The sequence below is a fragment of the Erythrolamprus reginae genome, chromosome 1 (genome assembly GCF_031021105.1).
Source record: "Erythrolamprus reginae isolate rEryReg1 chromosome 1, rEryReg1.hap1, whole genome shotgun sequence".
Classification (NCBI taxonomy): domain Eukaryota; kingdom Metazoa; phylum Chordata; class Lepidosauria; order Squamata; family Dipsadidae; genus Erythrolamprus; species Erythrolamprus reginae.
Window position 1 is genome coordinate 358,603,431 of NC_091950.1, and position 14,743 is coordinate 358,618,173.

General features: G+C 39.1%; 1 protein-coding gene across 3 annotated transcripts in view; it reads left to right on the forward strand.

Moving 5' to 3' along the window:
- Window positions 1–14,743, forward strand: part of ENAH (ENAH actin regulator) — a 103,770-nt gene that overhangs the window by 80,615 nt on the left and 8,412 nt on the right. The window contains exons 6-10 of one of the 3 annotated variants that reach the window (XM_070734338.1): window positions 9,923–10,033; window positions 13,303–13,598; window positions 13,875–14,008; window positions 14,388–14,442; window positions 14,656–14,704. In XM_070734338.1, the coding sequence (XP_070590439.1) occupies window positions 9,923–10,033; window positions 13,303–13,598; window positions 13,875–14,008; window positions 14,388–14,442; window positions 14,656–14,704 (645 nt within the window). Of the gene's footprint in view, window positions 1–9,271; window positions 10,034–13,302; window positions 13,599–13,874; window positions 14,009–14,387; window positions 14,443–14,655; window positions 14,705–14,743 lie in introns of all 3 variants that reach the window. The other 2 variants (XM_070734337.1, XM_070734339.1) reach the window with 2 other exon arrangements.

The following is a 14,743-nucleotide window of genomic DNA, read 5'->3' on the forward strand; positions in this document are numbered from 1 at the left end:
AAGTACTATACAACCCATCTATTTTTTTTCTTTTTTAACATATGCAAATATATCAATATATTATTTTCATTCAAATAGTATATAAAGCTAAGAGTGATATAATTGAACAAAAAACCTGAAAAATTGTCTTTGCAATCATTTATTCAACAAAAATTGAAAGGTGTATAATTTAATTCTGTGGAGAAAGTAAATACTGTAAACTCTTGGTTCTAACAACTGGTATTGCTTCTCTGGCAGGAAAAAAAACTTCAAGTGGGCATTTCTTACAACTACTGACATTGACTGGGAGAAATTTTTCCCCACTCCTCCATGCAGATTTTTTTCCCAACTCTGTGATGTTTCTTGCATGCGCACCCTAGCATCTTAATGGAAGAACCCTCTATTCTCCATCCTGGAATGGAGTCTTCAGAATGGGTTATTCTCGACCAATCATCTTGAGGATCAAGTCAGTAATTTGCATAATTGCTAGGATCTGCTCTGTAGAACCTCATATTACTCGATCCTTCCGAGGATACGTTGTGGTTAATTTCACTCCCTGAAATCTTTACCTTTTTTTCCATTTTTTAACCTTAAACTCTATACTAACCAAACAGACCTTCTTATGGCTCTACCCTTACTTTGCTGCTGAATCTAAATAGCCCTTCTCACGGCTTTAAATTTGCATCGCTAAGGAATTCAACTTTTTCCTTCCCTCATTTGCCAGAGAAAGAAATACACCTGAAGTGCAAAACAATAGGAATGGAGCAACTAATAAGGTATTGGGGAGCCTGCTCAGGAGACCGGATATGAGAGTGGGGAAAGGAGAGGAGCACAAAAGGGAGATTTGTTTCCCTGGTGACACAGTGACGCAGAGGGCTTCCAGGACTTTGGGGCCTGCTTCACAGGCAAGCACAGTACCCTCTCTCCCACAGGGCCATGTGCTTCTCATAGGAGCAGCCATACTGGGGGAAGACCACGAGGCAGGACATGGGGCTGCTATCTTGGAAGAGGACCTAGGACATCACGAAGGGTAGAGTATCCAAGGATCGATGGCTTCCGAGAACCACAACTCTTTTGGGCGGGGGAGAGAGACTGAAGAAATCACATTGGCCCTCATCGGATGGGGACTGGGTTTCTTCCTCAGTACATTCTTCCACCCGATCAGAGGGATCTTCAAACCGGTCTCACAAAACTTCCAAGGGCACATCTAGAACAATGGAGCAGGCTGAGGAATGGAGGGACAGAGCCTTGCAGAGAGTATGCAAGAAGGCTCAAGCAGCTGCTGAAGCAGCCCAGGGTCCCAGAGCAGAGTTGGGCCAGGAGACCAGGGGATCAGAGGGCGATCCCCTGGCACTAAATGCTACCAATCTCCTCAGATCCAGGGGGGACATCTGGCACACACAGATCACCAGGAGGCCTGGGCAGTTCAGGGGTTTAACCAAGAAAAGGCAACTATACCTGAACAAGCCCCGGCATCACAGTCACCTCCTCACGTAGTCCTGGATCCAGCTAATATCAGGGCCCTAATGGCAGAGGATTTCCAGCAGGCCTTGGCAGATAATTTCAGTCCCTCTTCAAAGGGAAAATCCACCCCCCTCCTCCTCCTCCTCTTCCAGGGACCATTCTATAACCTCTAAGCAGAGATTGCCATCTAGTGGAAATAGTTTGGATAATTCCTCAGAGGAAGGGGCTCTTATTGCTTCCAAAGAAGAGACCCAAGATGAAGGGGACTCCAGATGGAACCTGTCAGAGGATGAGGGCATGACCACATGTCCATTGGTCTATTCCCCACAGACCTTTTTAAATCACTTTTGTTCAAGGCCCAAGCAGCAGCAGGCATAAAACTGCCCCTCCTTCCACATCTTCTGCTGCAGAGGACCAATCTAGCCCACTCTTCTCAGAGACAAGGCCAGAGGTGGATATCATTCCTATCCCCAAGCTATTTGCGGAGGCAGTGGAAAACCAGCAGGTGTCTCCTGCAGCTGGTCCTTCATCCTCATCTCAGGACAAAAGATATTTTAATGTGGCCTCTAACCTTTCTGACTTGCTTTCTGTGCCGGTAGTAGATACTCCAATAAGAGCCTTACACTCATCCACATCGATTCCAGGAGAGGCAGATGAGGTGCTGAAGCTGGAAGACAAGTGCAAAGAGCAGGCTCTGCAGTCCGTAGCCCCAGGGCCTTCTATATGCATTTTCCCCGCTTCCAGTGATACCAGAGCTCATTCAGAAGTTTCTGTCAGAATGGGGGGAACTCATACTCATGGCACCATTTTGGTATTGGCGGCCTTAGTTTGCATACCTCCAAGCGCTCTCGGTCACACAGTCACGGCGATTTTCTCATTCAACAGACATGCTCACTCAGGAAGCCCTATGGTATCTGGACTCAGCCTGGTTACAGCTGACTGCATGGAGAGTGAGCAGAGCAACCTAAGACACCAGGAATATGATCAGGACATTAACCTCATTATTCAGGCATCTCGCCGCGCATCCACCAACTGCATCTACCTGGCTACATGGAGGACTTTCTGCACATGGAGGACTCTCCCCAGATCAAGTTCCTCTCCCTAAGATATCAAGATTCCCAAAGCATGGTCTCAACAGGGACTTAACCCCAAATACCCTTCACAGGCAGACAGCAGCACTTTCAGCAATCCTGTCATACAAACAATATGAGTCACTCTCTCGGGTTCCTGCCACCTGTCGATTCCTCAAGGGGGCCTCCAACTTACATCCACCAGTAATCCATCGATGTCCTACCTGGAGTCTCTTCCGTATAGTGAAGTCCCCCATGGAACCTCCATATGAACCCGTCCAATTAAGGTAGCCTTCCTGGTGGCCATCACGTCAGCCTGTCATATCTCTGAACTGGCAGCTCTTTTCATAAGAGGGTTGGTGCATTTTCCAACCAGACAAGGTAACTCTGCAACTTGGCCCTTCCTTCGGCCCTAAGGTAAATTCAGTCTTTCGCAGATCACAGGAACTGGTGTTGCCCTTCTTTTGTGCTCGGTCAGTACATCCCTCTGAGCGGTGATGGCACAATCTGGACATGTGCAGAGCCCTCAAGATATATCTAGATCGCCTAGGTGGAAACATGCAGTAGGTTATATCAAGATTCTGTCTTGGCCCAGTACTCTTCAGCATCTTTATAAATCTTTATAAAGGGGATAAAAGGAGAATTCATCAAATTTGCATATGACACCAAGCTGGGGAGAATTGCTAACACTTTGGAAAATAGATTCAGAATTCAGAGGGAACTTGACAGACTTGAGCATTGGGCCGCTGTCCAGCAAGATACAATTTTGTAGTGAGAAAAATAAGATTGTGCACTTAGGCAGATAAAACCCCAAATGCATAGGTACAAATAGGTGTATGTGACTCAACAGTAGTAACTGTGAGAGAGAGATCTAGGTATCTAAATCTAGTATGAGCCAGCAATGTGCCACAACTGCTAAAAAAGCCAATTCAGTTGTGGGCTGCATCAATAGAGGTACATTATCAAGATCATGAGAAGTGATAAAGCTGCTTTATACTATACTAGTGAAGCCACAATTGGAATACTGAGTAGAGTTCTGTCCACCATGATAGCCCCCCCCCCCAAAAAAAAAAAAGCTGTGACCATAGAAAGGGTGCAGAGAAGAGCAGCAGGATTGATAAAGGGTCTGGAAGCTAAATCATAGGATGAATAGTTGAGGAAGCTAGATACTATAGATCTAACCCATTGAAGAGAAGGACCTGGGGGAAATATAATTGTCTTACAATACTTGAGAGGGTGTTAAAGAGAAAAGGGGATTGACTTTATTCTCCAAAGCACCAAATAGCAGACAACAAATAATGGGTGGAAACTTGTTAAAGAGAGATCGAACCTAGAAGGAAAAAAAAAAATTCTGACATAACAATCAGTGGAATAGCTTCTTCCCTGAAACTGTAGGTGCTCCATCACTGCAGGTTTTCAAAGATAGACTGGCAACCTTTTGATCAGGATGGTATTGAGGTCTCCTGCCTGTATCGGACTAGAACATCTTCAAGGTCTGTTGTAGCGTTATGATTTTATGTTTGTCTAGATCCTCTCTAATGATTTTCTAATAATTTGTAACTGATCCTGGTGCACATGATTCTAATTTTAGCTCTGTGAGCTAGGAATAAATGTTTGTGGAGGAGTATTTACTTTTTTCACCCACAAAAATTGCCTAGATGTTTATTTAAATTATTCATTGGTGTAAATTATTCAAAGTGTAATTGGTTCATAACATTTATTATCTTATATCTCCTTTATCAATATTTGTTGAAATGATCAAATATTTGTATATTAAAATACAGTATGTCAAAACATTCCATGGGATATTTATTTTCTCACATGATTGTAAACCTGGAGAGTAAGTTCATTCTCATCGTACATGTACTGTAGCACTATTGCCTTATAGCTTTGTAGAATCTTTTTTGTAGTAAAACATGATTAACTAGTGCAACTTTGTAAATGGCTATTATTAGCTTATATTTTTCTAGCTTCCCTTCCCACACTTATTACTCATTATTCAGGAATATCAACTGCTTAAAACAATAGGTTATTTCATCTTAAAAAATACACCCTACCTTTTAATATGTTTTTTCTCTTTTAATATTAGATTTGTTCCACTGTAACATTGTTTTTATTATTGTTGTGAGCCTCCCCGAGTCTTTGGAGAGGGGCGGCATACAAATCTAATAGATTATTACTATTATTAATTACTCCCGACAAGCAGATCTACAGCTATTTTACATGTTTAATTTACAGCAGTTCCTTTGCCCTGCTGTATTTTCTGTATCAGTAGGATTATTTTAGCTACTCAGTTCACGAAGAATGCTTTCCTTTTTTTTGTTTGTCATATATTATTTATTTGAAATGTGATATCTACTTATTTTAAAGGAAATCTGAGATTTTAGCATCAATTTGGTATGGTCTTTCATAGTGGACAGCCCTTAGTCAACCTTGTCTGATTTTAAAAAGCTAAGGAGGCTAAAAGCTTGTTAGCAGCTGGATGATTGGAAAGTCTCATCTTGAAGAAAGGCAATAGTAAATCATTTGAGTTGCTACCAAGCAAATCAGATGTACATGGTTATATTTTTATTAGGAAATGACATTATCCTAAAGCAGCCTTTATTTTTTGTAAATATCTGAGAGAAAGTTCCATTGGACTCAGTGGGATTTACCTCTTAATAGGTATGCTGATATTTAAAAGTTTGTGAACTTTTTTGAATTTTCAATGTTTTTGCATAAAGCAAATCTGTTCACACAACTGCTAAAACTAGATAAAGAGAACCCAGTTAAATAAAGCAGTCAAAGACATTACTGTATACTTGTTCATTGATCTGTTGAGGAAAATCATCTAAAGCTTAAATATTTGCGTGTGACAAAAGGATATGAGTCTTTGCTTTAAGTAATTGATATGCCTCCCTTGGGCAGCAATAAATAAATGCATCTAAATGTTTCTGATAATTGTTAATTAGCCCTGATCCTTGGCTTGGAGGAATTTTAGCCCATTTCTACGAAAAGAATAGCTTCAACTCAGAGAGGAGATGGTGGGTTTCATTATATGAAGCGCCTGCTTTAGCTCCTTCCATGATATTTCTATAGGATTAAAATCAGGACTTTGAGTTCGCATTCTAAACATCAACTTTCATATGGTTTAACCATTTTTTAATCATAGGACTTGCATATTTTAATTTGTTGTCTTGCTCCGTGACCCACATACTTTTGCCATGTACAATGTATAGCTTTGGGTCATTTTCCTTAATAAATCAATGAACAGGTATAATGTTTTTCATTCATTGTTCAATTGAATTCTCCGTATCTCAAAATGTGAGCTAAATGTGAATCAAACATGGCAGTTTCTTCACACTAAAAGTATAGAGAAGCAGATGTTTAGCTCGAATTTATGCAGAAATATGGAAAATTTAAAAAGGGTCACAAATATTCTAGCACTATTACAGTGCAGTTGCATTACTTTGACTCAGAAGAGTTGTTTAGAACATAAACCCATAATCTTTCTGAGACAAATGTAAACAGAATAATATTTTTCCACATTCATATGGCTATTGACGTTGTGGGTTTTTGCTGCAATTGTGCAGTCCTGAAAGTTTTGAAAATAGTTGTGGCTGCAGAAAGGTACAGTTGCTCCTGCATGTTCCATTTTTAAATTAAATCAAAGCCCTGGTAGACAAGATTATATTATTCCGATAGATAATTATACCCCTCTCCTCTGTAAAAACCTTTAAGAACACTAACCCCCAGAACTGTTAAGGTCTGACCTAAGATGATTGTTGAAGTATGGTAGGAGACTGGCAGTAGCCGGTTATTGGAGAAAGCATCCTTGGTGTCCATGTACCATTTCTGTTTCCTAGCTCCATGTTATGAACCCCAAGACCTGATCATTAGCTTCTTGGTCCTGGTCTCACTCTACCGCTGCTTAATATCAGTTTGACTAATAATAAGGCTCTCGTTCAATATCTAATTTTGAAGGATAGGGCCAATCTGGTTTGAATTATAGAAACTTGAGGATCATAGAAAGAAGTTGTCCTGTTTTATAAACATGTCTCCCTAGGATGCAAGCGTCATCTTTAGTTCAAGGGAAAGGATTAAAGAACGGCTGCTGTCCAGGAAAATTTTATTGCTTTCAGAGGCACTGTCCCCTATATAGATATTTAGAGTTATCTAAAGACCTTATTTGTACTGTTGGAAATAGATGTAATTTCTGCATTTCTGCAATATACTTGTCGTAACAGCTCAATTCAGTTGTTGGGCTAGTGGTAGAATATGGCAGGCCTATGGTTCTGTGGAACTTTATTCTGCATCCTTTGGCACCTGAGTGGCTCAAGAATTCATGGCCACCATAGCAACCATATACTATATAGTTTATCAATGACTGATACCTTCTGGGTCTGTTTTAATGTCAAGTCAACGGCCACATGATCTGAAGTTAGGAAGTGTTTCTGTTTGTCTCTTGTTATAAACAAAAGACTCTTCAATTGCTCTTGAATTTTTGTTACTTATTTTCCCCATAAGGAAGTGGGATTTATACATCTAGTTCGGTTTGGATATCTGATGGACCTACTTACGTTTCAGAGGGCACAAGGCAGTGTTCCTGAGGATCTGACACATTGTTAACTAAGGCCTAAAACAGTGATGGCTAACCTTTTTTGGTTTGTGTTCCAAACGGGTGTGTGTGAGTGTGCTAGCATGCATGCACGTGCCCACACCCCTTCCCTCCCCGAGCATGCGCACAGGCATTTCTGAAGCCTGGTCGGCAGTGGTAGGTTCCTACCGGTGTGAACCAGAGAGCCGCACTGGTATGAACTCACTGATTTTTGGCAATTTTATTTTTTACGGCATCTCCATGTGGAAGAAGCTTACGCATGCCCTTGTCTTAATGCTGACCTTGATTCTTTGTCCGAAGCACAGCTGAGGGCTTCTTCCACACAAAGACGATGAACAATGGGGAAAAAATAGTGGAAAATCAGTGGGTTCATATCGTTGTGGCTCTCTGGACCACACCCATATGAACCCACCACTGCTGGTAGATGAAAAAAAAATGCCCAAATGGGCAAACCAGAAGTGTTTCCCGAAGTTCTGGTTTGTCCATTGGATTTTTTTTGCCTCTGTCCAAAGGCCTAAACTGACTTTCCAAAGGCCGAAAATCAGCTGACTAGCACGTGCATGCGCATTGGAGCTGACTCAAGACAAAGCTGACTTAGGACAAAGTCTTGTGTGCCCTCCCATATGACTCTGCATGCCATTTTCAGAAGCATTCCATGAAATAAAATGGAAGAGTAGAACAATGCTAGAAGAAAGAATAATTATTCTGAGCATACATAGGTAAGAGTCTTTGTAAAGTACACTGTGGTACAAAACAGTAGCAGCAAAACATATATTTTGTGTTCTTACCTTAATCTACCCCCACAGATTACTATCCAATAGTCCTATTTAAGATGACTCAATTCCGTGCTGATAATCAGTGTACCAGTATACCAGTGTAATGGAATGTGTGGAGGACCTTGGGGAATGAGGGGAAGAGGTAATCAGACAAGAGAGGCAGGAGCACTGGTTTAATGAGAGAGAAATTCAGGAAGGGCCCACTCTTATTTTAAAAGTGGCAACAGATTTATGAGATTCCATTAAGATAGTTTTACAATAAGGTAGAATTAGTTCATCAAATTGGTTTTTTCCCCTATTAGATTTACCTGGAAGAGTTGACAACAAGGCAGGATTTCTCATGGAATTTTTCAAATAAAATAGCTTAGTACTGCATGAATTTGGATTCTGATTGTGCAGGTTCTAAGCAGTTAGCTGAGACATGATTTGACATGGTTAATTGTGAAGAATTTAATCCTATTAGGCTTGAAAAAATGGATGGGATATATGGAGCTGTGAGTGCATTCACTTGTATTTTAAATCCATGTCTTTTTTTAGTTACTTAAGATTCCTGGGATGTTACTTAAGATACGTGGGAGATAGGAAGTGACTGTGTCCAAGTGAATAGTTTTTTGAGATTGAGAGAGAGGTCCCACCCTATGTTTAAGATAGCAGTAGTTTACCCTCCCCTCAAGAAGCTAATCTTGAAATCTGTCCATGCTAGATAATTTCTGGCCTGTCTCCAACTTTCCCTTCTTGGGGAACGTTACTATACTTTATGATTAGGCAAACTCATATGGCTGGATCCAGGAAATGTGCTATTGTTAGTGACCACACGTTCAGCAACCCTTCAAAGCTGGAATGGTCCTTCTCACACTGCAGAATCTCCATGGTCACTCCACACAACTTAGTGTCCAAGACTGGTATTTTCCATAGGATCATATGTTTTCTTGGCATGTATGTGTGCTTGTATGTTGTTATTTATGTTTTTAATATTTATTTTATTATTTGGTTTTAATTTTCATTATTATTGATGTGGATCATCCTGAGTCATGTGCTGAATAAGGCAGCTGTGTAAATAAATAAATGAAATAATTCATTAGTGTTAATTCCAACCAGTTTTTATGATTACAGTTTGAAAGTATATTCTGTAGGGCAGCTTCTTTTATAGAGTAATGTTGTTATTTTAGATATTGATGCAAATTTGAAAAGCAAAAATGAATTAAAAAAGGATACTGTATAAACTCGCCTAACAGTAATTTACCTGTGCCTAATCCTCTGGTACTAACTATAGTCTGCATTGTAAATATCGTTTGAATGCTGGTTTTGTTGCTTCATTAGCTCCCTTTTTCTCTCTCTTTCTCTCCTCTTTTATCCTGCCTTTGCTGATGCTATCTTCTGTCCAGCTCCATCTTTTGACAACTCCCTGTATAATCCTTCACTTCCTGAATATGCCAGTTGCCAGCCTCCTTCAGCACCACCTCCTTCATATGCTAAAGCAATGTCAGACTCTACTCCGGACTATGCTGTAGTGACTTCTGCACAGTCAGTTTCCTCCCCCCCTACACCACCACTAAGGCACTCTGCATCACGTTTTGCTACATCTTTGGGCTCTGCCTTCCACCCCGTTCTTCCCCATTATGCTACGGTTCCTCGTCCAGTAAATAAAAATTCTCAACCACCTTCACCTGTAAACCCCCCTCCTTCTTTGCCTCCAACTACCAAGTCAACTACTTGGTCAGCTTCAAGTTTTGCACCCCTTCCTCCTTCACCTCCTGTAATGATTAGCAGCCCTCCAGGCAAAGCCACTGGCCCCAAGCCTGTTATCCCAATCCCTGTCACTGTTCAGTTATCTCAGATGTCCCCCACTGCACCTAATGGTCTTCCGGAATTGGCAAATTATTCAGTTTCTTCACCACCTACCTCAGGTCCAGCACCACTACCACCATCTTCCTTTCAACCTCTCTCAGTCTCTGGACTTCAAGCTTCTTCTCCAACCTCCCCTAATGCCTCAGCTCCCTCATCCAAGCCTAGTGTTCTCCCTTCTCCCTCTGCAGCTCCCCCTGCCTTTGTTGAGAACTCTCTAAATTCTGTGCTGGGAGACTCCTCTGCTTCTGAGCCAGTCTTGCAGACAGCCTCTCAGCCGGCTGAACCTACGTCTCAGCAGGGTAAGGTTTCTGATGTTGATACTAATTAACTAATTAAAAAATGCACTCAAACTAATTTGCATCCCAAACTTGATTTATTCTGAAGAACTAACACTTTTAAAGCTCTCCTAATCTTCATATATCCAACCAAAATTTAGCAAAATGTTAAATTTATCAGTGTCTTACTTTGGAAAAACACTTTGGAAGAATGGTTGGCTTATTTTTTCAAATTGTTTTTGAACTATTATTTGTGGGAAAGGGACTTACTGAAAGTAAACATAAAACTTGATTATGGTAAATGAAAAATTCTAACAGTGAATTAATTATATTTTAATATTCCTTTAAATATTTAGATTTACTTAGTTGTTTCTTTTGAGAACCTTTCCATTGATACTCCGTTATCAATAGGGAATAAGGTGAATTAGAAATGGAGAGAGATAGACAGACAGATGGACAGCATGCCATTTGTATATATGGATAACTTTAAGCTCTTCTTATGTAATCTATTTAGCTGAAAATTCTTAGGAATCTAACTGATATGTTTTTATAAATCAATTTTGTGACAAATTAATTGTTGTTCTATCATATTTACCCGAAAGGAAGATGAGATTTTTTTCTTCTTCTCCAAATGGGATTGAAATGAGAGAGTTATTTTACGTTTACAGTAAATGTTGTAATAGAGGTAGAGGAAACTCTTCAAGAAGGAACAGGTATGAAGACCTTGGTCACTGTATAGAGTGTCTGTAATGGAAAGTCTGCCTGCCATGATTTCATATCCTAATTTCGGGGGGAAATCCAGGAAAAACAGCAGTATTAAACTTTATGGGATTTAACCACAGAGTGAACATACATAGTCTTATGCTTATAAAACAGCTTTATTCAGATAAATTCTTTTTGTTTATGTGTTTGTGCAATTGTATGGATGGAGAATCAGTTAATTTAACAAATTGAGAATCAGTTAATTTAACAAATTTAATTAATATAATATGGATCCTTTTTTACTTTGAAGAGAAAGTATAGATAACACACGTACAGATACACATACACACGCACACAAGTATGTACCATATTTTTCAGAGTATAAAACATACTTTTGTTTGGGGGGGAGAAAAACAAAGGGAAAAATTCTGCCTCTGCATCTCAGCAATTTGCCTTCAAACAAATAGTACAGATGATATACATTCTTTGATGTGTATTTCTCTGCATGTGTGCCTGACTCATAGAAATAGCAAAAAATTGGAGAAATGTACATTATGGCAGTATATTAATGCCATAATGTGGTCACATTAACTCCTCCCAATTATTTAAATAGATCTTTAGGGTAGAACAAGAAGCAATGGGTGGAAACTAAACAATGAGAGAAGTAATTTAAAACTAAGGAGAAATTTCCTGACAGTCAGAACTGTTGATCAGTGGAACAGCTTGCCTCCAGAAGTTGTGAATGCCTCAACATTGGATGTTTTTAAGCAGATGTTGGATAACTGTCTGAAGTAATGTAGGGTTTCCTGCCTAAGCAGGGGGTTGGACTAGAAGATCTCCAACGTCCCTTCCAACTCTGTTATTATCATCATTATTATTATCTGTTCCAAACATGATTAACTCAGCTACCTTATCTTAACACTACAACAGGACACTTACATTTCAGACTATACTTGTACAGATGCTGTTAAAATTGATGTGGCTTTCTGGAAGAATAGTTATTCTCTGCTATTTAAAAGAAGATACAATAACACTGGGCCTCTTCAGATCAAATATTTGTTTTAAAAAACTTCATTTTATGTTGTCTAGAACAATAATAAAGAAATCTTTAAAAAATAAATCTAATAATTTTAACATTCTGTAGGCATTTATAGTTATATATTCCTTGCAGCAAACAACAGCCACTTCAGCACAGCCTGATTAGCACAAGAAAATAAAAATCTGCCTCTACCTTCCAGCAATGTGTCTTCTTGCAGTTTTAATTTTACTTTCAGTTTTAGCACAAGTAGCTAATAGTTTCAGGCTGCAGGGATTGCCAGAGCCAATTGCCATCTGCCTGCAGCCTGTCTCAGCTGATGGTCGGGAGGTCGATAATCAGTTGCTTGAGCTAATAAGGTTCTACGTTGTTTGCTGCAAGGAGGCAAATTGCTGGGAAGCAGAAGCCAAAGGGTGGGGTGGCTGGGCAGGGCTACATTCAGTGTCTAAGATGCACCCATGTTTTCACCCTCTTTTTGGGGATATGTGTGCACTATATTCTGAAAAATACGGTGTATATATATATGTACACAAATGTCACATAATACATATTTGTTGGTGAAAATAAACTTTCAGGATTTCTTGCCTTTGAGGTTGGCAACTCTAATTAAAATAAGGAAGTTGTGAAATGTCCAAAATGTTTGTATGTGCTTAATTTTTCTGCCATTTAATTAATTGAAAAATATCATAAATACAAGGTCATATTCCTATCGGGTAAATATCACCACATGGGGGTATTTTTTGAGATAAACATAAGGATCTCTTTTTTCCAAGTAAGCCATAGTTCAAGATTAGGCAAACCTTCAGAGTTGTGATAATGCAGAGTTGTCAAATTGGCAGCCTGCAGGCCAGATGCATCACGTGCTGGCCATGTCCACCCTAGCTCCACAAAGGCAAAAAAAATCATCATATGTCACGTACCATGATCGAGTTTGACAGTCGTGCAATAATGTATATTTCCAGACAAGACTATATCCCAATTATAGAATATTTTTGTTTTCATTGATGCTATTGGGGAAAATAATCCTTTCATCAACAGATTGAAAAGTTCTAACACACTAATATGTTTTATTAATATGTTTTATTAATACTTCTGGGAAAAAACCAAAAGCATGAAATATGAATGGAAATGGAAATATTACTTACTTTCTGGTATTTTGTATTTAAAGTGATAGAATTGGAGGAATGGACAATGCACTTTTTTAGCTATACAAAGAAGGCACGAATTATGTTATGATATTGCTGTAATTTAGTTTAAAAATAAAGCTTTTCCATTGTTACACCTGGCATAAATAATATTTTCATCATTATTGTATTTAAGAAATTTGTACTGTTGTTTTTCCAAACTAAATTGTTTATGTTAGTTGAAACATATGAATTATTAGGGCTGGATGTTTTTCTGAAATGATATTCATCGGTTTCCTAATGAAAGCCACGTTAGTATATATAAAGTGTTTTTTTCATTTGAAGTAATAGAGAATTAGTTCTGTTGAATTTTACTTAGTATCTCAATTCCTGCATTTGGTTTCTATATGTATGTATGTATTTTTCACCAGGTGTTACACAAGGACCACCTGCACCCCCTCCTCCTCCTCCCCCACTTCCATCTGGCCCTGTTCAGTCCCCATCAGCAGTCCCACCTCCCCCTGGACCACCACCTCCTCCACCTCTTCCATCTTTAGGGCCACCTCCACCACCACCTCCTCCCCTTCCTACTCAGGTGCCTCTTCCACCTCCTGCACCTCCTCTCCCTGCTACTGGCTTTTCCATGGGAATGATGTATGAAGATTATCGACCTTTAACAGGACTGGCTGCTGCTCTTGCTGGAGCCAAACTCAGAAAAGTATCACGAGTAAGTATAATTCAAATTCAAGTTTTAAAATTCACTTTTAAAACTTAGTTTCAGATTTTCACAATAATGGCAAGAAGTATCTATAAAACCCTCCATGTTAAGTATAATATGTAATGTTTAGATACAATACAATGGCAGCTGTGTTTTTTCCATAGCCAAATCCAGATTAATTGTTTTAAAAAGTGTTTCTGGGCTATTTTGAAATGTGATGTGTCAACTATATGTTCTTAATAATAATACCACTGTCATCACTGCTTTTCTTCATATCACTTATAGAATGAAGATTCTCCTGTTCCAAGTGGAGGAGCAAATTCTGCTTCACCCAAAACAGATACTAGTCGTGGAAATGGGCCACTGCCACTTGGAGGAAGTGGATTAATGGAGGAAATGAGTGCTCTACTTGCAAGAAGGTAAGAATTTAACTATAGTGTTTTTAATGTATGCACCTTTGAATGAATTTGTGATTCTTGATGAGATATCTGGAGAAGTAAGTGTAATATTTTTGGGAAAGTTTTTTGGAAGTAGTTGTCATTGTGTTCCTCCTAGGGCTGAGATGCCTTAGTTTGCACAACTAAGGATTAGAACACACTGCCTCCTAGTGCCTTTAACCCTTACACAAAACTGGGACCCAGCTAAATTTTCACAGAATTAAAAGTGGTATCACCAAGTCTTGTGATACCACCTAGACTTGTTCTTTTATCATTTTTCTTATCAGTATTTAGAACAGATGAATAAGAAAATCAGATATTGGCAGATAGTAACCAAATACTCTTTCATCCTTACCTGAAGGAGAAGAATTGCTGAAAAGGGGTCATCAGAGACAGAAACAAAAGAAGAAAAAAATGTAAGTTGAAAATACTCTGGCAAGCTACATACGACCTTCTGCAATTAAATTAAATTGTTATAATCATCATCATGGTGTCTATATTTAAAATTCAGTAGAACTTGAGATTTTAGAATTATGATTTATATGTTGGTTTGAAATTTTGAGCCATTTTCCTTGAATCGCAAATTTAATCAGATTGGTAAAATATTATATTTTTGTCCCATTGAACAGGAAGAACCAGAACCTTTAGCTCCCAAGCCTCCTTCAACAAGCACACCTGGTAAGCTGTATAAATTGTGTAGCATAAGTTTGCATAGCT